The following is a 23,596-nucleotide window of genomic DNA, read 5'->3' as shown; positions in this document are numbered from 1 at the left end:
AACCTAAATTTTTAACTCAGACTGAAAGATCTGATGCCCTCCATCTTCTGGTGCATCTGAAGTCAGCTACAGTGTACTTATGTATAATAATAAAGAAATCTTTGCACCAGAGCAGTCAGGGACTGAGCAAGCAGGGCCAACCAGAGCAAGCAGTGTTGACCAGAGGGAGCAGAGGTCCTAAAAATTCAATTCCCAACAACCACATGAAGGCTCACAACCATCTGTACAGCCACAGTATACTTACATACATAAAATAAATAAATATATCTTTTTTAAAAAAAAACAACCATATACTACAATCCTAGCACTTGGAAGATGGGAGCAAGATAATAAAGAACTCAGGGTCACCCTCAACTGTTCTAGGACGGCCATGAGATAGAAAATCAAGTCTATTTAGCTCACTTCTGAAGCAAGGCTTTCCTTCACTCACACACCTATACTGACACACACACACACACACACAGTTTCCTTTCCTCTGTTCCCACTCTCTTCCTTAATTTACTAGGATGGCCTCAAGGTTATAGACAGGTGTGAATCAGCCCACTCAGTCAGTACTGATTTTCTATAACCCACTGTAACTAAGGCTATGCTAGAACTATGCTGTTGAGTACTTTAACCCCTGGAAAGGACAGCATTTGAATAACTTTTTGTTCTCTCCTTCCACATACACATGGGTCCAACCTAGAGTTAGCACTCAGGCTTTTCACCCTTGCTGTTACTGCAAGGTGTCCTTAGCTCAATAGGCTGTGGAAAAAACAGGGATGAGGAGAAACAACTACTATTAGTTTGTAAAGCTCTATAATTTTTAAAAAGACTTATTATTTTATTTTATGTATATGGCTGTTTTGCCTGCATGTATGTCTGTGCCCCTTTTGTGTGCCTGTTGCCCTCAGAGGCTATAAGAGGGCATCAGATCCGAGGGTACTAGAGCCACAGATGGCTGTTGGCTTCCATCTTGGTATTTGGATTTGAACCTGGGTCCTCTGGAAGAACAGCCAATGCTTTTAACAATGAAGCCATCTCTCTGGCCTCCTAGAAAATGGTAAGCAGGCCTGCCAGCCCTAAGCCTTCAATACCACCCTGCTGAGGAATAAGTTTCCAACACACAACCAGTATCCAAATCAGAGGACCATGCATTTTCATTGGCCCAAGTGTTTGTTTAGATCCTAAGCAAAGTTTATCAGTGTCCTTGCAAGTCACAGTCTAAATGTGGATTCTATTCAGAATGTTCTCACAGCATCCCCAGGTCACCTCCCCACAAGCATAGAGCAGAGAGTTCCAAAGAAGAAGGCCTTAGCACATAGACCCAAGCTACCTAACCCTGACCATGCATTTCTCAGCATCTAGACCCGTGAGAAGTAACTACCTGTTAAAAGAATTATAAAAACTAGAAAACAAACTTCAGAGAGGCCAGGCTCATAGATGGCATTTCCTGCTCAATAGTTCCCCAGAGGGCCAGCAAGATAGCTCAGCAAGTAGATAGAATGGCTCTACACGGTAGGCAGAGAAAACAGACTCATATACACATGCCATAGCACAAATGCCACCCTCCTTGGCATAAAATATAAATATAATCATGTTTTTTCCAAAAACAGTTTAAAAAGAAGAGAAAACCCCCACATAAGCCTCTTTAGAAAAACAAAAACTTGCAAAAAAGCAGAGACCACTGACAGTAAGGGCTGAACTCATTTTTACTACTACAAATATGATAAAAACAGAAAACAAACAAAATAAGATCTCTCTTAACTGAAACTGGCCTTCCACTCACAATCATCCTCCCTCAGCCTCTCAAGGACTAGCACAAAAGTATCACTACATCTGGCAAAAAAATAAATATGGGGGATGGAGAAAAGTGAGGGCTTAGTAGTAAAAGCACTACTCGCTACAGGGGAGATGGCTCTGTGGTGAAGAGTATGGACTGCTCTTCCAAAGGACCTGAGTTTGATCCCTAGCACCATGTCAGGAGGCTCACAACTTCCAGCAATTTCAACTGCAGGGGATGTGGCACATCTGGCCTTTTCAATCACCTGTACTAACACACATACTGATACACAGACACACTCACAGATGTAGGAGATGGGAGATCCTCATGATCACAGGTAAGCCTTCAGGGAAACCAGGAATGTTAAACATGCAGGGTTAACTCTTCAGAGGAAGGGTTCCAGAACCTATTTTCTACCCAGAAGGCTGGGAGTGCAGCTGGTTAACAGGCAGGTGCCATTTGTATGGTCACACCTGACCCCCCAGACTCTGAGCATTTATCTCCCTCTATAGAGCCACCCTTGCCCAGACCCTTATAGTTAGCTGTTTGTGCTGAGCCTGCTTTCCCAATTAAGCTATAGAAAGTATCTTTATGGAAGAGGTCACATGTACTTTACAGAGAGTTTCAATGGAGTCATGCCTTAGGCTTTATTGTGCATACAGATTTAAGTCTCACCAAAAAAAAAAAAAAAATTGTCTAAACTCTTCGGGCCATGGAGTTTGCACATAACCCTGCACACATAGACATGACTAAAAGAATAAAAATATATTGGGGGCAGGCTTGGGCAAAGGGGAAGACTAGCTAAAGAATCTGGAAATCTTACCTCTGGGTTCTACAAAGCACCCTTCTTCCATGGTCGTCTTCTCTACATTATCCTGGGAGCCTAAAGATAAATAACACAGGAAGAGATGGCTCTAGAAAGTGCTTGAAGCAGTGGGAAGAAAATTAAGATAAGCTCAGAGGACCTCTTAAGCATCAAGGCCTGGAGCCAGAGGGTGAAATGAGAGCAGCCAATGACCCATTCCCTGAACTGGGGAGCTAGCAAGACTATCCAGAGAGACCAGAAGCCCAAGGGTTTCCAGTATCACCTCCCGGTACAGGGTCCCCTGAGCTAGAGCCAGCTGCCTCGACTCCTCTTGGGTAAAAGCCACATCCTCAAAGGTGAAAGCCACCTGAAAAGTCACTAAACATATTAGCACTGGCCTCGGGTTTTGCCTAAAAATGCAGAGATTAATGCCCAAACTACACAACACATCCTGAAGGCTATGCTGTTTCATGGGCCACAAGGGAAGAGACAGGTTGTTTGGAGCATGTAATGTCTAGTTTTAATTGACAACTTGACACAATCCAGAATCACCTAGGAAGATAGTCCCGGTAAGGGACTACCTAGAACAGGTTGACCTGTGGGCACATCAGTGAGATTATGTTGATAATCTTGATTATGTTAAGGTGGAAGACCCAACCTAGAAGTAGTTGACACCATTCATAGGTTTGAGTACCAGAATGTATGAAAAGGGAATCACTTAGTTGGCTCATGTATGAATGTATGAAAAGTAGAATCACTGAGTTGGCTCAGAGCGCAAAGTCACTTGGGACCAAGCTTTACAACTTGATCTCTACTCGGGGACCTTACCAAGGAAAAGGCAAGAACTCAACTCCCAAAGTTGTCTTCGGGCCTCCAAATGCAAACCCATGCTTACAGTCACTAATTAGATGAATACATGTAATGTTAGAATGAATGAAAGTCCTGTGTGTGGCAGCTTACACCTTTAACCCCAGCACTTCCAGAAGCAGAGCTAGATGGGTCTCTGTGAGTTTCAGGTCTGAGAGGGCTACTTGGTGAGACCCTGCCTCAAACCAAACAAGCAAACAGAAAACTAGGGGAGCATAAGCATGCATGCATGCAACTATTGTTCTTGGTGGTTCTGACCCCAAACATGCTGTAACCAGCTCTCATGGGCTCCTGTCACAATGACTTCCCTGCTGTGATGAATCTGGATTTGTGAGCCAAGCAAACCCCTTTTTCCCTCAATGCTTCTGTCAGGGAATCTTATCACATAGGAAACAAAGCTAAGGCAGGGCATACTATATCAGTGTGAAGGGCAGATGCCTCCTAAACAGGAGCTCTTAGAAAGTAACTAACAGCAAAGTCAAACCGTGGGCTGTGAGAGAGGGTCTGTCTCGATTGTCACATGTGGGAAGCCACATGTGCCGTTGCAGAGTGGCACTGACTACTGCTGGCCACCACGCATAAGATTGGACAAACAACCAATGTGTACATATGCAGTAAAGTTTTTTGCAAAGACACTGCCTGGCCCAGGCATGATAATGAGGTTCTGTAAGGTACTGAGAGTATAACCAATCAGATGTGAGACATGCAAATGAGGTATGATAATGAGGTTCTGTAAGGTACTGAGAGAGAGTAGCCAATCAGATGAGGAACATGCAAATGAGGCTTAGTGCATAACCAATCCGGGTGTGAGACACGCCCCTCCTAGGCCTATAAAAGCAGCACCAGTTCTGGGCTCGAGGTCTTTTCGCCTCTACAATCAAGCTCTCCCAATAAATGTGTGCAGAAGGATCCTGTTGCAGCGTTGTTCTTCCTGGCCAGTCGAGCGCGCGCAAGAAGTGGTGCCGAAAACCCGGGACAAGAAACATCTTCAGGCACGAGCGAAGACCCCCTGCTACAGGGAGGATTCAGAACTGTATCACGGGGAAGGAGCAGTTAATAAAGGTTCCCGCAAAACAGACTGCTGAGAAGGATCCAGCGTGAATTCAGAACTCTTCAGCTGGGGAACGGTGGTAATGAAGTGTTCCTGCAAAACAGACTGCTGAGAAAGATCCGGAGTGGATTCAGAACTCTTCAGCTGAGGAACGGCGGTACCAGTAAGTAGAAAGAAATTAATGTGAGAGGCATGCTCTCCTACGAAATAGATCTGATAATTGTTGCTGGGGTTACTATCTTTCTTGCCTTGATCTTATATCATGGCTTTAATTGTCAACTCCCAAAATGTAAAGATACAAAAAATAGTATAAAAAATAGTAAAAAGCAGAAAATTAAGTCAATTTACCCTCCTCTCAAGGACTCTGAGTCGTTAGAATTGTCTAGCTCAGAGGATTCCGAATTATCAACAGGAGAGGAGGAAGATTTGAAGGAGGCTGCTGCGGAGTATGAGGCAGAAAGATCTGGTCCAATAGGGAGGAGTTTCAGTGCTCCCCCACCTACTCCGCCTTATGCAGATAAGAAAGCAATTGGCAATGGTCACTCTTTTTGCACTCCTAAAGGGTTGCAAAAAATATGTCAGGCTTTTCCTGTTTTTCAGGATCATGCTCAACAGCGATATTATGAGCCAATATCGCATAAACAAGTAAAAGAGCTAGCAGAGTCAGTAAGGACCTATGGAGTTAATGCCTCATTTACTCAGTCCCTAATTGATAGATTGGCTCACAATGCCATGACTCCTTTTGACTGGATGAGTGTGGTAAAGGCATGTCTCACGATGGGACAGTATCTAGATTGGAAGTCTATATGGCATGATCTGTGTTTGAGTCAGGCCCGTACTAATGCTACTGCAGGGCAACAAGCATGGAGCTTTGAAATGCTTACAGGTCAGGGTATATGGACAAACAATCAATTAGGATACCCAGTGCAGGTCTATGATCAAATTAATCAGGCAGCAGTGAAAGCTTGGAAAGCATTGCCTAATAGAGGAGAGGTATCTGGTAACTTGACAAAAATTATTCAGGGAACTAATGAGCCATTCTCTGAATTTGTGGCTCGCATGATGGAAGCGGCAGGACGTATATTTGGTGATGCTGAGGCCGCAATGCCATTAATTGAACAATTAGTTTATGAGCAATGCACCAAAGAATGTAGAAATGCTATCACACCATGGAAAGGGAAAGGGCTACAAGCATGGATGAAAGCCTGTAGAGAAATAGGAGGACCTCTTTCAAATGCAGGGCTGGCTGTCGCAGTTTTGATGGCGCAAGCAAAAGAAATAACCTGCTATAATTGTGGACAAACAGGTCATATGCAAAAGCAGTGTACAAAGGGTAGAAAGAGTAGGTTTGAAAAGACAGAACCAGGTACTTGCCCAAAATGTGGGAAAGGAAGACATTGGGCAAATGAATGTAGATCAGTCAGAGATATAAAAGGAAGGCCAATACCTCAGTTTAAAGTGCAACAGCCAAAAAACGGGGTGAGGGGCCCCCGTCCCCAGGTCCCCCAAATGTATGGGGCATTTCAGACCACAGTGTCCATGAGGCCACCCAGAGACTGAGGAGAGCCACTCCGGGTTCAGCAGGATTGGACATCTGTGCCACCTCCAGAGTAATTCTTACACCTCAAATGGGGTGCCAACCTATTTCATCAGACTTTAGAGGTCCCTTACCAAAGGATACAGTGGGCCTACTGTTGGGTAGGTCCTCTTCTGTTTTGAAAGGATTGATGATACATCCCGGAGTTATAGACTCAGATTATGAGGGACAAGTTAAGATTATGTGTTCTGCACCCCGAGGTATTGTAGCCATTTCTCCTGGAGATCGCATTGCTCAATTACTGATTCTTCCTAGTTTGCATAACATGTTCCCTAGTAGCCAGGATTCCCGAGGGGATAAGGGACTCGGTTCTACAGGAACGAATGTGGCCTACATATCTTTAGATTTGGATAATCGTCCCACTTTACAATTACAAATAGAAGGAAAAACCTTTCAAGGTATAATGGATACAGGAGCAGATAAAAGCATTATATCCAGTAATTGGTGGCCCGCTTCTTGGCTTGTTAATCAATCGTCACATAGCTTACAAGGATTAGGATATGAGGCTACCCCAACTATAAGTGCAAAATCCTTACAATGGAAAGATAAAGAAGGAAGAACAGGGCTTTTTCAACCTTATGTACTCCCTTTACCTGTAAACTTATGGGGAAGAGATGTGTTGTCAGCCATGAACTTTATATTGACTAATGATTACTCTCAGAAAAGCAAGGAAATGATGAAAGGAATGGGATATATACCTGGACTAGGTCTTGGAAAAAACTTACAAGGTAGAATTTCACCAGTTAAAGCCACAGAAAAAGTAGATAAGAAAGGGCTGAGTTTTTTCTAGGGGCCACTGAGGAGCCTTTGCCCATTCCATGGCGTACAGAGGACACGGTGTGGGTGCCTCAGTGGCCTTTACCCTCTGAGAAGTTAAAAGCAGCTAAAGAATTAGTACAAAAACAATTAGACCTGGGACATGTGGAACCCACTCAATCACCCTGGAAGACCCCTATTTTCGTTGTAAAGAAGAAGTCAGGTAAATGGAGATTGTTACATGACCTAAGAGCCATTAACGCACAAATGCAAGTTATGGGTCCTGTACAAAGAGGACTCCCCCTACTCTCAGCTCTACCTAAGGATTGGAGAATTATAGTAGTAGATATTAAGGATTGTTTCTTTTCCATTCCATTAAATAAGAAAGATAAACCTAGATTTGCATTCACCTTGCCTTCTATTAATCATATGGAGCCTGATAAAAGGTACCAATGGCGGGTATTACCCCAAGGAATGGCAAATAGCCCTACAATATGTCAGTTATATGTAGGAAAAGCTTTGCAACCGGTTAGGGATGGTTTCCCCTCCTTAAAAATTTGTCATTATATGGACGATATTGTGATTTGTGGACCTGAAGAAGAAAGTATACAGCAAGCTTATGGCTTGCTTAATGAAACTTTAAAAAATAATGGCTTGATTATTGCACCAGAAAAAGTACAGCAGTCTAATGTTAGTCATTTTTTAGGAGCCACTATTACTTTACGATGTGTCACCCCACAAAAGATTAGTATAAGAAAAGATCATCTAAAGACATTAAATGATTTTCAAAAATTATTAGGAGATATAAATTGGATTAGACCTTATTTAAGGATCCCTACTTCGGAATTAAAACCTTTATTTCAAATTTTAGAAGGAGACTCACATATTACCTCATTGAGACAATTAACACCTGAGGCTTCTGATGTTCTTAGGAAAGTGGAAAAGGCGATCCAAACAGCACAGTTAACTCGTATAAATGAGCAAGAACCCTCAATTGGTAGAATGTTTGGTGGTTTTAGAAGTTTTTAAAAGATTTCCTATGCCCATAAATATTATCTCTGATTCTGTTTATGTAGTTAATGCGGTTCTAGCATTAGAGACTGCCGGAAATTTTAAGCAGTCTAGTCCAGTATCTGAAATTTTGAGGAAAATACAAAATTGTATTTCGATGCGTGAGCATCCCTTTTATATTCAACATATTAGAGCACATACATCATTACCTGGACCTATGGTTAAGGGAAATGCAATTGCTGACTCAGCCACCAGAGACATGGTTTTCCTATCACAAAGTTCTATAGAAAGTGCTAAGAATTTTCATCAGCTTTATCATGTCCCTGCTTCTACATTACGACAAAAATTTAAGCTCACACGAACAGAAGCCCGAGATATTGTCCTACAGTGTAGTAAATGTGTAGAATTTATTAATGCACCTTCCGTGGGTGTTAATCCTCGCGGATTGCGACCCCTAGATGTTTGGCAAATGGACGTCACGCATATCCCATCTTTTGGGAAATTACAATATGTACATGTATCCATCGATACCAGTTCTGGTGTCCTATATGCCTCTCCCTTGACAGGGGAAAAAGCAGTTCATGTCATATCTCACTGCTTAGAGGCTTGGGCTGCATGGGGCAAGCCCCTAGTGTTAAAGACAGATAATGGTCCTGCATATACTTCTTCTAAATTTAGCCAATTTTGCAAACAAATGCAAGTAAAACATATTACTGGATTGCCCTATAATCCACAGGGCCAAGGCATCATTGAGAGAGCCCACCGCACTCTGAAACAATATTTGCAAAAACAGAAAGGGGAAATAGAGGCTATGACGCCAAAGATGGCTCTATCCCTTGCAATATTTACTCTTAATTTTCTAAAATTAGATGATGCTGGAAGATCACCAGCTGAAAGGCATGGACAATGGCCTCAATCGCCCAATGAAATGGTCAAATGGAAAAATGTCCTTGATAATAAATGGTATGGCCCGGATCCTATCTTAATCAGGTCCCGGGGAGCTATTTGTGTTTTTCCACAGGGTGAAGAAAATCCAGTTTGGGTCCCGACGCGACTGACAAGGACCCTGAAAGAGCAAGATGAACCCCAAGATGATTCTCCTGCTCCTGATGATTGAAACCAGGATAAGTATACCTTTATGGGCCATAGTAAGATCATGGCCAGTACCTTTACCGGTACATTCCAATTCTTCTACCTAGCCTTTGTTTTTTGCAAAGGAATGTTTTTTGGATGTGCCTTATGCACGACAAACTCCTCAAGAGCCACGGGTGTATAAGAGTACTAGTTTTCATTTAAATTATACATTATTCTTTGTGCATAATGTGGATAAACCTTTTACACCCTGTATATTTTTTAAGAAAAAGATTATCTCTAATTGGGCAGATCAAATTAATACTGCTGACACTATAAGTCAGATAGCAGAAAAAACGTCTGAGGCATTGCTTACCCTGCAAAGGGTGGATTCTCATATCACCTCAGGGTTAATGTTAGTGAATCAGAGAGTGGATATTTTACAACATGACATGGAACAGATGATGGATGTCATACAAATGAGTTGTGTGGCATCCACTTTGCATGTGTGCATTACTCCCAATAGGTACATTAATAATTCTTTTATTAAAAGTACAGACCTATCGAATTACCTGAAGGGGAACTGGTCGCAGGAGCTGGGAAGGTTGCAGACGAGGCTGCAGATGCAGATCCTGAACCTTAATGGGACCAGAGTGGAACCAGTGACCCTTGGAGACTTTACCTCTTGGCTTACCTCTGCTTTTGCTTACTTTAAGGAATGGGTGGGAGTGATTTTGTTTGGTGCTGCCATATGCTGTGGACTGGTGTTCATGCTCTGATTGGTATGCAAATTCAGAACTCAACAAAAACGTGACAAGGTGATTATAACTCAGGCACTTTTAGCTATTGAAAACGGCTCCTCCCCTGAAATTTGGTTATCTATGCTCAAGAATTAGTCAGCATGAGATTAGATGAGAGAGACTCAACGATCATTGATCAGCCCTTGCTCATCAATAGGGTGATCATGATTTCCCCACTAATTCATTTTTTGGCTGGCCTCTTTTGCAGAGTTCGCCCTAGGTCATTTAGCAGTTATTGTCACACAGCACTGCGGTATCCAGAAACGGGCAACTTTCCTCGTGCACAGTCCAACCTAAGACATGGGGCCCGGTGGCGATAGGGTTACCCTATGACGGGTAAGGCTGTGACATTAGAGGAACGACCTAAAACAGGAGCCACGGTGGATGGGCATAATTGCACAGGCCTAGTCCAGCCTCATTTTATTAAAACAAACAGGGGGAGATGTGGGAAGCCACATGTGCCGTTGCAGAGTGGCACTGACTACTGCTGGCCACCACGCATAAGATTGGACAAACAACCAATGTGTACATATGCAGTAAAGTTTTTTGCAAAGACACTGCCTGGCCCAGGCATGATAATGAGGTTCTGTAAGGTACTGAGAGTATAACCAATCAGATGTGAGACATGCAAATGAGGTATGATAATGAGGTTCTGTAAGGTACTGAGAGAGAGTAGCCAATCAGATGAGGAACATGCAAATGAGGCTTAGTACATAACCAATCCGGGTGTGAGACACACCCCTCCTAGGCCTATAAAAGCAGCACCAGTTCTGGGCTCGAGGTCTTTTCGCCTCTACAATCAAGCTCTCCCAATAATCGTGTGCAGAAGGATCCTGTTGCAGCGTTGTTCTTCCTGGCCAGTCGAGCGCGCGCAAGAGTCACAGGCATGACAAAATAATGATGATGGGACCAAAACCAATAATAACCTTAAAAACATCATTTCTTGAGCTTCACTGGTCCAGCTAGTTTCCTTCCCTTGCTGAATGCTGCCAAACGCCTCAGTTCTGAAGTCAAGAAGCCTAGAGTTTCAATCCAAGCTCCTGAAACTACCACTCAACAGCTGTGTAACATTAGGTATTTCACTTCATCTCTGAGCCTCCATTTCCAGAGAAACACAGTAATTCTCATGCCATGGGCAACAGCTATGAGGAAGGAAAACAAAACAAAACAAACAGAAAAAGGTAACCATGGGTATAAAAATACCCATGGAATAGAGATGAGCTTTCTGAAAGATAAATCATATCACATTTAACTTGTCTGGCTTCTGTTAATTAATACAGTCTATGGTAAATATGGCTGATACCTATGTACAGGTCAGTGACTTGAGGCTAGACGATGTCCGCAAGTTGCTTATTTTTGTTAAGGTCATAAGTAGTCCAAGCTGGTCTCAAACTTGCTATGTAGCCAGGGCTGACCTTGAACTCCTGATCTTCCTGCCTCTGCCTCTCCAGTACTGGGATTACAGAAATAAACAAAAGGAGTGCTACTTGGGCAAGTGAGATGGTTCAGAGAGTAAAAGAACTTCCCTCAAGCCAGACCACCTGAGTTTGATCCCCAGAACCCATATGAAAGAAGGAGGGGGGCTGGTGAGATGGCTCAGTGGGTAAGACTGCTCTTCCAAAGGTCCTGAGTTCAAATCCCAGCAATCACATGGTGGCTCACAACCATCCGTAATGAGACATGATGCCCTTTTCTGGTGTGTCTAAAGACAGCTACAGTCTACTTACATATAATAATAAATAAATCTTTAACAAACAAACAAAAAGTCGGACAGGACCAATTCCTGAAAGCTGTCCCACGACTTCCACACTTGAGCCATTGCTTGCATGTGAGTAGACCCACAAACACTTAACACACATAAATGTTAAGTTTTTAATATTTTTATTTATTTATTTATTTATTTATTTATTTATTTATTTATTATATGTAAGTACGCTCCAGAAGAGGGTGTCAGATCTCATCACAGATGATTGTGAGCCACCATGTGGTTGCTGGGATTTGAACTCAGGACCTTCAGAAGAGTAGTCAGTGCTCTTACCTGCTGAGCCATCTCTCCAGCCCTTTTTTTAAAGATTTTATTTATTTTATATATATGATGAGTATACTGTCACTATCTTCAGACACACCAGAAGAGGGCATCAGATCCCATTACAGATGGTTGTGAGCCACCATGTGGTTGCTAGGAATTGAACTCAGAACCTCTGGAAGAGCAGTCAGTGCTCTTACCCGCTGAGCCATCTCTCCAGCCTGGTCAAGTTTTTAATATTTTAAATGCTTTCATTTTAAGTGCATTGGTGTGTTGTCTGCATGTGTGTCTGTGTGAGGGTGTTGGATCTCTTGAAACTAGAGTTCCAGTTGTCAGCTGCCCTATGGGTGTTGGGAATTGAAACTTGGGTCCTCTGAAAGAGTGCCCAGTGCTTCTGACCATTGAGCTATCTCTCCAGCCCCAAACTTAAAAAAGCTTTTTAAAAGTGGCATTTGAGTAGAAGTGTGACATAGAATGGTCTTGCAGAGATCTGAAGAATGAGGCGGAGTAAACCTCAAATATAAAAGCTGGAAAAGCAAAGGAAATGTTGGGTCAGATTGGTACACCTGAATAGCAGTGAGCCAGACAGGGAATCAAGATCCTAAGAAGTCAGCCAGGAAGAATTGGATACTTAACAGATCCTGTCTGTTATAAATTGAGGAAAGTCCTTAGCCTGGAGCTTCATTTCAGTCTTCAATCTCTTAAATACCTACCAGAGGCCTGACTTTCTGGCCTGAGGAAGCTGTAGGAGGGCTAACTAGCAGAGTGGCAATGCTGGACAGTGAGGGCTATGTGAGTCCTTTATTAGAAGCAGAAATGGCAACAAACAGGACCCAGTTATTAAACCAAATCCTAGATGATTGTTGCCCATTGTCACAGAAGTTATCTTTGGGCTTCTAGATTATTACTAGGAAAGAGTCACTTGGGTTCCTTTAGATCGACTTAGAGCAGACAATTCCAAAATGTTAGTTATAGAAAAGGAGACAGGTTGGCACATATTAGGGAGTGAGCTCCTACTTTCTTAGGTATGGCCTCCAGTGCATAAAGGACCCTCTCAGGTACAAAGTGAAGGGGAAAAGTAAGAAATAAAGGAAAAGGACATGACTGCTTGTAGGTATGGTGGAAGAGAAAGTTTACCATAGATAAGTGGGAGAGCACAGCTAGAGACAGAAACACCTGGGAGAGTCCAGAGTGGACATGACCCTGAGCCATGTGAGAAGAGGAGCAGAAGAAGAGAGAGCGAGGAGGGGGAGGGGAAAGGTGCAGCAGCCAAGAGGCCCAAAAGAGCAGGGATAACCAAACTGGTTAGATTGTAAAGGGAAGGGCAGCTGGGGGCAGAGCAACCCAGTTCCAGAGCTGGGGGAGTTTAAGGTGGGGGGGGGGGCTAAGTATGCCAGCCAAGAACTCTTGGTGACCTGTATAAGGTTGCTTAAACACCCCAGCCGCAGGTCTGCTTTGTTCTCTTTAGTAGACACTTAAGCTTTTTGTCCCAGCTTTGAAACCTAAGCCTAAAACTAGGGATGAGCAGGGCGTGGTGGCACACGCCTTTAATCCCAGCACTCCCGAGGCAGAGGCAGGCAGATTTCTGAGTTCAAGGCCAGCCTGGTTTACAAAGTGAGTTCCAGAACAGCCAGGGCTACACAGAGAAGCTCTGTCTCGAAAAACAAAACAAACAAACAAAAAGAATCGGGATGAACTGGGTGTCCTTGTGGATCCCCTTTTCCTAAGCAAACACAATTATAAAGACCTAGAGGCTCTCTTGATTGACAGGCTCTCCAAAACTTAAGGAAGCATCAAAAGTCTCCGAAAACCCACAACCCACTAGGTGCCCACGCCATCCTGCTACCATGCAGGCAGCAGAGCCAGGAACCCCGTGAGCTCCATAGAAACCCCATATCTCCTTGCCCTGGGCAGGTGACTTTGGCTGCTGGCTGTCATGCCCAGGTCACAGAGCACAGCTCAGTTCACTGCAGTGTTTAGGTTTTGCTTGTGCACCCTTCCTCCTCACTACAGGCTAAACAGGAGTGCAGCTAAGATTCCCACACTGGATGTGAACTGAAGAGTAGTAGCACAAGGACGACATCACAGCATGGAGCCAGTAGAGATGCAGGCATTAGCATTTTATTTGCAGAGCAAGCCACAAGACTCTTGTGCTCTATACCTTCTGGGTAACATAGTTCTTTCTCTTTTTACAAATGGATCACTCCCTCCCCAAAGAGAAGAGGTTTTCTTACTCTTTATCTAAAATAAGGTCCCAGACCTAGCATCATGGCTTAGACATACCTATTACTATTTATTATTGTTGTTGTTATTATTTCTTTTTTCTTTTGCTTTATCGGATATTTTATTTACATTTCAAATGTTATCCCCTTTCCTTGTTTCCCGTCTGAAAACCATCTATCCTCTTCCCCCTACCCCTGCTTACCAACCCAACCACTCCCACTTCCTGGCCCTGGCATTCCCCTACACTGGGGCATAGAGGACCAAGGACCTCTCCTCCCACTGATGACCGACAAGGCCATCCTCTGCTACATATGCAGCTGGAGCCATGAGTCCCACCATGTGTACTCTTTGGTTGGTGGTTTACACCCTGGGAGCTCTGGGGGTACTGGTTAGTTCATATTGTTGTTCCTCCAATGTGGCTGCAGACCTCTTCAGATCCTTGGGTCCTTTCTCTAGCTCCTCCATTGGGGACCCTGTGCACAGTCCAATGGTTGGCTGAGAGCCTCCACCTCTGTAGTTGTCAGGCACTGGTAGAGTCTCTCAGGAGACAGCTATAACAGGCTTCTGTCAGCAAGCACTTGTTGGCATCCACAATAGTGGCTGGGTTTGTGGATCCCCAGTTGGGGCAGTCTCTGGTTGGTCATTCCTTCAGTCTCTGCTCCACACTTTGTAAATACCATGGTATTTTGTCCCCCCTTCTAAGAAGGATGGAAGTATCCACACTTTGGCCTTCCTTCTTTTTTGAGTTTCATGTGGTTTGTGAATTGTACCTTGGGTATTCTGAGCTTCTGGGCTAATATCCACATATCAGTGAGTACATACCATGTGCGTTCTTTTCTGATTGGGTTACCTCACACAGGATACTTTCTACTTTTATCCATTTGCCTAAAATACTCACAAACTCATCATTTTTAATAGCTGAGTAGTAGTGTGTATATGTACTACATTTTCTGTATCCATGCTTCCATTGAGGGACATCTGGGTTCTTTCCAGCTTCTGGCTATTATAAATAAGGCTGCTATGAACATAGTGTAGCATGTGTCCTTATTATATGTTGGAGCATCTTCTGGGTATATGCCCAGGAGTGATGTTATTATTACTTGAAATTGTTTTAATTTGAGACAATCTTGCTAAATTAGCCGGGTTAGCCTTGAACTGAACTTCTCCTGTTTGAGTCTCCTGAATACTTAAGATTGTAGGCATGGCTGACCAGGCCTGGCTTCAGATCCATCAAATAACAATGCACACAGCGCAGAATGATTCGGGGCCTGGGTGAGACTGACATTCTTTCTGTATAGAATGTAGATTAGAGTGTTGTATGTCTGGAACGTTGGCCCAAAATCAGGGCAAATGTAAAGCTGGTAAACTGAGTGCTCTAGAGAGGACCCCCAGTTCTACACATACATCATCTCTCCTTATGTACCAACTTCCTTTCATTTAGTGGTTATTTCATGTGTGTGTACGCATGGGTGTGCCTCTATCCATGTGCAGAAGCACGGGGACTGAGTTTGATCCCCAGCAACCAGGTACAAGCTGGGCATACTTTAGTGCTTCTGTGATCTTGGCACTGGGGAGCTGGACATAGGAGGATCACTGTGTTTTATTTACCAGCCAGTCAAGCCAACTTGGTGATTTCATGTTCAGTTCAGAGATTTATCCTCTCAGAATATGAGATGCAGAGCACTAGAGGGAGCCACCTGATGTGGGCTTCTGGCCTCCACCTCTATCACTCATGTAAGACAAACGTTTCAATTCAATCCACACACTAACTCACTCAAGCAAGAATATTGATGCTAAAATAATCAGTTTTAATTAACATCACTTCATAAAAGAGAAAACAAGCGAACCACATGCACTAACAAACAGAGCCTGGAGACCTTCCTGAAGAAATACATAGGGATAGAGATGGACAGGGCTCAGGAAGACCCCTGAACTAGCAAGGAAGCACCCTTCGAGAGTGTTCCCTGACCCAGGGGTGCTTCAGGACCTGGGCCAGGCTCAGCCGCTCTGAAGGATGGTACCTAAGAAGCTTGGAGATCAAGTCCTGGGCTCCTGCAGGTACTGATGAAGGAAACTTAAAATCCACCTAATGAGCCAGGGGAAGAAGAATAGAATCTAGTTATTCTCTTTGGGTAATCTTCTCCCTGTGCTATAAAGTCTCCTCATGGCACCCTTTTGGCTATTAGCAGATAATCTTTTGTATACACTCCAGTCCCCAAAGGCCCACCCAGGAGCCATCACTGTCTGGCTTCCTGGTGAATGTCATGCATATGTGTGTATGTGGTTGTGTATGTGTGTGTGTGTGTGTGTGTGTGTGTGTGTGTGTGTGTATGTGCGCACGTCATACCTGGCGGATGCGTCTGTATGTCTCACTGGAGGTGCTGCTCTCAAAGGGTGGCTTCCCCACCAGCAGCTCATAGCAGAGCACCCCAATGCACCACAGATCAACCATCTCATTGTACGGTTTCTGCGCTATCATTTCCGGGGGCAAGTAGTCCAGAGTCCCACACATTGTCTTTCTCCTAAAACAGAACACAGAAGGTTGGGCTGTGCGTAGGCTCAGAAGAAGGGAAATCACAAACAACAACAACAACAACAAACTGGCAGTGGTGGCGCACGTCTTTAATCCCAGCACTTGGGAGGCAGAGGCAGGCGGATTTCTGAGTTCGAGGCCATCCTGGTCTACAAAGTGAGTTCCAGGACAGCCAGGGCTACACAGAGAAACCCTGTCTCAAAAAAACAAAAACAAAAAAACAGAAGAAGGGAAATTTTCCCTGTTCAGCTTCCAAGGAAATGGGAGACACAGGGACATCCTGAAGGGTCCACTCCTGTGCATGTCTGAGGCAAGAAGAACTGTTCATAAACACCAACTCTTAGCAGAAGAGAATCATATAAAGTCTTTAGACCATCTAGGCAACTATGAAAGAGCAAACAAAAGACCTTGTCTCAAATAAGGTGGAAGGTGAGGGACTGTCTTGAATGTGTCCTCTGACACGCCCACCCTCCTCCCAGACACAACATGGCACATGTGTGCCTGCACGCACACATGAGAATAAGCACAGGTTTGCTTTTTAACATTCAGGGAAAGCAGATGGATATAGCAATAGCTCACATCTCTTAATGCTGGCGTTTGGGAAGGTTGCAACAGGTAGAGCATTGTGTTTGACACTAGAATGAATCCACAACCAGTCAGACAAGGCAGGGCTAGAGAGATGACTCAGTGGTTAAGAGCACTGGCTGTTCTTCTAAAAGACCCTGGATAGATTTTCAAGCATCCATGTGGCTGCTTACAACCAACTGATGCCCTCTTCTGGCTTCCAAGAGAACAGGCATGAAAAACGGTTCACAAGTCCTAGATGCAGGCAAAACATCCACATATAGAAGATAAAAATTAAAAAAAAACTTAACCAACTCAGAAAAAGTAAATACTATAAGGGAAGATACAGTAATCTCATGTTTTAAAACATGGAGTAGCATATCACCTGTAGCATAACATCACAGGATTGCTGTAAGTCTGAAGCCAGTCTGGTGGACTACAGAGTCAGTGACTGAGGAAGATTTTTTTCATATTTATTTTTTTAATTAGGTATTTTCTTCATTTACATTTCAAATGCTATCCCAAAAGTCCCCTATACCCTCCTCCCCTCCCCTCCCCTCCCCACCCACTCCCACTTCTTGGCCCTGGCATTCCCCTGTACTGAGGCATATAAAGTTTGCAAGACCAAGGGGCCTCTCTTCCCAATGATAGCCAACTAGGCCATCTTCTAATACATATGCAGCTAGAGACACGAGCTCCGGAGGTACTGGTTAGTTCATATTGTTGTTCCACCTATAGGGTTGTAGACCCCTTTAGCTCCTTGGGTACTTTCTCTAGCTCCTCAATTGGGAGCCTTGTGTTGCATCCAATAGCTGACTGTGAGCATCTACTTCTGTGTTTACCAAGCCCCAGCATAGCCTCACAAGAGACAGCTATATCAGGGTCCTTTCAGCAAAATTTTGCTAGTGTATGCAATGGTGTCAGTGTTTAGAGCGGATTATGGGGTGGATCCGTGGGTATGGCAGTCTCTAGATGGTCTATCCTTTCGTCTGAGGAAGATTTAAGATGTACATAATGATGGTGTGTGTCTCAAGAGGAACCAAGGAAATGTAGCTCATTGACATGGAGAAATTCCTTCCTGGGATGCTTGCTAATTTCACATGGAATCTTACTGGCAAAGGCAAACACTGATAAAGACTAGGAAAGTAAAGCTCTATTTGTATTGGGTATGTGTGTGTGTGTGTGTGTGTGTGTGTGTGTGTGTGTGTACATGCCTACAGATACACACTAACAAAGACAGAGGACAACATTCAGTGTCTTTTTTAAGCTCCCCACTATATTCCTTTAAGGCAAGGTTTCTCATTGGACCTCACCCAGTCATTTCTGCCAGTGTCTGGCCAGCTTTTAGGATCTGCCTGTCTCCATCACTCAAGGCAGGGGTTAAATTAATCCAGAGTCATGGCCAGGTATTTACAGGTTCTTTTCATTTAAAGTCAGGTTTCCTGATCACAAAGGAACTATTCTTATCTACTGAGTTCATCATCGAACCCACTCAATTCTTTCACTTTGCAAGTGCATTTTAAAAGTGTATATTTGGAAAAGGTGCTTTTTAACCCCAAAGCCCAGTTTGTATCTGGGCCTTCCATGTGAGATGAATTCACTTGGGAAATGCCTCACTAGTGTGAGCATCCCACCCCCATCCCATCCAACCTACCTGAGAGAGGGGGTATGCACAGACCACCCAAAGTCTGAGATCTTCACCTCACCATTGAGGCCCAGCAGGAGATTCTCTGGCTTGATGTCCCTGTGAATCACCTTCTTCTCATGGCAGTAGGTCAGGGCATCTGACAACTCCTGTATTATCTGTGAGAACAAAAGCAGACTGGTGGGGGGAAGACTTTCATGGCTTCCCTGTGAGGTAGAACAGACATTATGAATTTTATCATTGCCGTGGAATCTCATTTTTTCGACTATAATTCTATTGTGTCTTTGTGTGTGTACACACAGCAATGGGAAGCATAGAGGACAATCTTTAGAGTGGTGCCTTACTGTCTACCGACCTTGTTTTTCTTGTTTTCAGGCAGGGTTTCTCTCTGTAGCTCTTACTACCCAGGAACTCTCTCTGTAGCTCAGGGAGTAAAGGCCTCAGTCACCACCACTTGCCTCTTTGTTCTTTTTAAAAGAGGGCCTTCACTGTCTGGCCCAGGTCAGCCTTAAACTCATGAGATCTGCCTGTCCTTACATAGCATCATGGTTATAAACTAGCCAGATGCCCCCCCCCCCATAGACTTAGCAGAACAGGAGCCAGACACAGAAGCTGTGCTGAGTGTAACCTCCCCCAGCCTTGAGTAGGCTGGCTCAGACCTTGCTGCCACTGTGGATGAGACCACCTGGAGTGGAGCCTTCCGACCCTGTAACCCCTGAGGCCACACTAACTGAGTTCCTGAGTGGGAGGCCAGAGCTATATAGGAGAGAACATGAAAGAAGTAAAGAGACCACAACAGATTTCTGATCAAGGCCCGATGTTTACTAAGAGTCTGTGCTTATAAAGGGGGGTGGCCGATCTTCTTGATGCTTTGTTGCTAAGTTGTAAACACTAGTCTGTCAGAGCTATTAGCATTAGGTCACCAAGTTCACAGGTTGTTGGCTCTCTCAAGAAGACAGGTTCAGCATCTCAGCTGTAGCTGCTTCTTGGAAAAGAGCAGCTGCAGGTGACAGAACAATAGAGCCATCTAGGTGGAAAGACTCCACCCGAGGTGGTCTCATTCACAGTGGCAGCAAGGTCTGAGCCAGCCTACTCAAGGCTGGAGGAGGCTACAGCTGAGCTAGTCACAACATTCCGCCTAAAGGATCAGAGGGAAGGCTATAGGAGTCAGAGTTTTTATTGTCCAGCAAAGCCAACTGATGCTGCAGGGATAGTGAGTGCTATGGCTTTTCTTAAAGTGCCCTACAATTTCTAGGTACCTTTTTTTTTTTCCTTTTATGAGATAAGGTTGCACTATGTAACCTTATGGCCTGAAACTTGATATGTAGACCAAACTGGCCTTGAACTCCTGAGCCTTCTGCCCCAGCCTTCAAAGTTCTGGAAACATAGGCCAGCAACACTATGCCCAGCTAGCTTTCCAATGTATGTTTATGGTTTCATTTTCTATCTAGTAGAGTTGGACTTTTTATATACTATTTTCATTGCATTTATTTGTTTTTCTGTGCCTATATATGTGAATAAGTGCATGGATAGGTACAAGGACAACCTTCTGGGTTTTTTCTCTCCTTCGACCAAGTGGGTCCCAGGATGCTGGTGTTCAGCCTGGGCAGCAAGCATTCTTACCCAATGAGCTGTTTCTCCAGCCCCAGTTAGAATCTAATGCTTGATAAGAAAGACTCCAGGTGTGGTAGCCAGCACTAGGGAAGCAGAGGCAAGAGGATTTCTGTGAATTTGAGGCCAGCCTGTCTATATATATATTGTTCCAGGTCAGACAAGAAGTGAAAGAACCTGTCTCTCTCTAAAAAAAAAAAATTTATCAATAATAATATTCTGTGGCTACACTGGGATCAACCCAAGGCCATAAACACACTAGAGAAGAACTAGACCATCAAGTTACATCTAAGCACACCTAAAAACCAAAACATACAAACAAACAAACAAACAAACAAAAAACCCTCATGGAGACAAACAGTCCAAAGCTGGGTGGCCTGTCATCCTAGGAGTTACGAGGCTGCAATGTCAAGGTTAGCCTGGGCTATACACGAGTTCCAAGTCATTCTGAGCTGTTTAGAAAAGACTCTGCCTCAGGAAGGGAAATACAGCACCCTGAGCCAGGCATCATCCTGGAGATTTCAGGGAAACCTGGGCTAGCCTGGGCTATCTAGCAAGATTTCCTGCAACTCAGAACAAAAAGAGATGAAGGCTAGTGAGATGTCTCAATGGGTAAGAGAGCTTGCTGTACATGCCTGGTGACCTGAGTTTCATCCCTGGAAGCCACATGAAGGTGAAAGGAGAAAACAGACTCTTCTCCAAGTTGTCTCATGACTTCTATATGTGCCCACTACGGCCTGTATGCTCCCCCATCCCACATCCCACACTACTACACAATCGAGTAAGTTAAAAAGAGTTGGGAAGGGGATATTGGCAGCTACAATCAGTCACTGTCATCACTGCATGCATCTTTGGTCCCAGAACTCCCCTCACCGTGGCTGTACGCTGCTGGTCCAACTTCTGATGTCTCTGAAGCTCCTTATAGAGCTCTCCTCCTGGAGCATACTCCAGAATTAAGTATATCCGAGTGTCATCATAGAAGTAGTTGTACAGGCGAAGGATGTTCCGGTGTCTGAAGGAGGAAGGAAGGAAGAGTCAAGGCAGGCAAGATAGCACAGCAAACAGACATTTGTTGCCAAGTGTGCTAATCCGAGTACCACTCCCAGAATCTATATGTGGAAGAAAGGAAATAATTCCTGCAAGTTGTCCTCCACATGTGTCTTGTGACTCACATGTAGCCCATGTGCCATTACTCCCTGGAACTTAAAATAAATAAATAAATAAATAAATTGCTGAGCAGTTCAAGACTTTAATCTCAGCACTCCAAAGGCAGATGCAGGCAAATCTGGGAGGTCAAGAGCAGCCTGCTAGAACTACAGAGCAAATTCCAAGATAGCCATGGCTACACAGAGAAACCCTGTCTCCAAATAACCAAAAACCAAAACTAAAATAAACAAACAAATAAGTAGGTATAAGATAAAACCAATTACTTCGGGGCAGAGTTTCACTGTGTAACTCTGGATGACCTGGAACTCCCTGGGAACCATCAGGCTGGCCTCACACCCAGTGATCCACATGCCTCTGCTTCTCAGGGGCTCGGGACAAAGGAATACCCTTTTAAAAAGATGTGCATCACCTGAGGAGCAACACTGGGGGTTGACCTCTGACCTGCACATGTGTGTACACTTGAAACTGGTGTGTCCAATACCAGGAGAGAATTGTCCTAACCGGAATGAGTTACATAGAAGAGTCTTCAGGTGGAAAACAAAATGCTTATTTGGGAGTCCTGAAGACTGAGTTCAGAGGTCAAGGGCAGCAAGAGGGAAGCAGGCGCTGGAGAAGTCCAGCTCTGAGTTCCACATAGGTCAGGCTTACTGTAGGTGTGCCTGGATCTCCACTTCCCTGCGAAGTTGGTGCTCCAATCCCTCCTTCTCTATCTCAGACTTGAAGAGGACCTTCAGGGCCACGATGAAATGATTTTCCTTGAGCCGAGCCAAGTACACACGCCCAAATTTCCCCCTGCCCAGAGGACGCCCGATTTCAAAGTCATTGATGGTGAAATGCTTCCTGAATAGATGGAAGAGATGGCCTCATCTCAGAGACTGGGAAGAGTTAGGGGTCCCCAACTGCTCCCCTTCCTCATTCACTGAGCTCACAACCTCAGCTGTGGTCTTCCATAGGGAAAATAGCATTTTAGATCCATGAGCCAATGCTCCTCTTGCCCTGCTTACTAGTCACCTGAGTCCCATTTTCTTTCTTCTAGAAACTTTGGCAAAGCACTCACCTGGTTGAGGTGCTGGGCTCCATCTGGCCAGTAGCTAAGGAAAGAGAGAAGAAAAACGGGTCTGGTGATGCTCAATAGCAACCCTAGTCTGTGGGAGGTAGACAAGGAGGCAGGAGTTCAAAGTCACCCTCCACTCCATAGCAACTTTGAGGCCCACTTAGTACACAAGAGAATCACCCTATCAGAGACTGGGGAGGGTGGGAGGGGTTAGGGTATAAGAGAGGGGAAGGGGCATCAAGAAAGTTGTAGGGGAGGGCATGGAAGGGAAAGGAAAAAGGGAGAAGGAGAAAAAGAAGGACTGCAGGAGAAGGAGAGATGGAGAGTGAGCCCAGGAAAGGAGGGGGGAGAGGAAAGAGAGGGAGGAGAGGGGAAAGGAGAGGGAGAGAGCGAGAGGGAGTGAGGGGGAGAGGGAGGGTGAGGCAGAGAGAGAAGGCTGAAGCCTTCACTGCCAATGCACACACACATACCGAACCCCTGGCTGCGGATCCCAGTGACCTCTAACTGTCCCCATCCTGCTGCCTCATCCTCCTGCTTGCAGGGATCTTTCTCATACGTGCCACCACTTTGGAGTCGGTCCGGGTTTTCCTACCTCTTACTTGTGTGTGAAGCCCAGCCCGAAGGAGGTGACTCTTCCCTGAACTCTAAAGAGGTGAGGGCAAGTTGAAGTCCTGCTAGTTGCTTAGATCCTGGAAAAGGGTAGGCGGGTAACGCTCTGACTCCAGCCTCCCCAACCGCCCGGAATGTCTCACCCACCCAGGGACACACGGGACACACACACTGGTAATCCACTAGCACTGCCGCACTCAAGAGGTTTCCAGATTGCGCTTTGGCAGTCTCGTAGATCCCAGCTGATAACCATTGGTTATCTTTCTGAAGTCATAGGCATGCCCAATAGGCACACAGAGAAGCCAGGCTGCTTGCCCTATAGGATGGTGGGGGCGGGTCCAGAAGGTGCCTAAAATCACTAGCAAGGAAAGTACCATTTGCGGAGGTCAGCAGGAGGGGCACTAGGTGTTTGTGTAGGTACAGAGGACCATCAATCAACCACGA

At 44.6% G+C, this 23,596-nt stretch overlaps 1 protein-coding gene across 6 annotated transcripts; it reads right to left on the bottom strand.

Annotated features, from left to right (window-relative positions):
• Positions 1 to 15,756: 15,756 nt before the first annotated feature.
• On the bottom strand, positions 15,757 to 23,501 carry Aurkc (aurora kinase C). Of its 6 annotated transcripts, none has more exons than XM_006539697.3 (8): positions 23,323 to 23,501; positions 23,136 to 23,232; positions 22,547 to 22,580; positions 22,138 to 22,329; positions 21,196 to 21,334; positions 18,721 to 18,869; positions 16,317 to 16,491; positions 15,757 to 16,055 (listed from the first exon to the last, which is right to left on the bottom strand). In XM_006539697.3, exons 3-8 carry the CDS (start codon positions 22,567 to 22,569, stop codon positions 15,903 to 15,905), a joined length of 831 nt encoding a protein of 276 aa, XP_006539760.1. In that variant the 5' UTR covers positions 22,570 to 22,580; positions 23,136 to 23,232; positions 23,323 to 23,501; the 3' UTR covers positions 15,757 to 15,902. The 6 variants fall into 6 exon arrangements, with proteins under 6 accessions (XP_006539760.1, XP_006539764.1, XP_017177568.1 ...); XM_006539701.3 differs by having other exon boundaries at positions 23,136 to 23,187; XM_017322079.1 differs by having other exon boundaries at positions 23,143 to 23,501.
• Between the last annotated feature and the right edge of the window lie 95 nt (positions 23,502 to 23,596).

The sequence above is a fragment of the Mus musculus genome, chromosome 7 (genome assembly GCF_000001635.26).
Source record: "Mus musculus strain C57BL/6J chromosome 7, GRCm38.p6 C57BL/6J".
NCBI classification, from domain to species: Eukaryota; Metazoa; Chordata; class Mammalia; order Rodentia; family Muridae; genus Mus; species Mus musculus.
The sequence above is the reverse complement of the archived record's forward strand: the minus strand, read 5'-3'. Positions and strand labels throughout refer to the sequence as shown.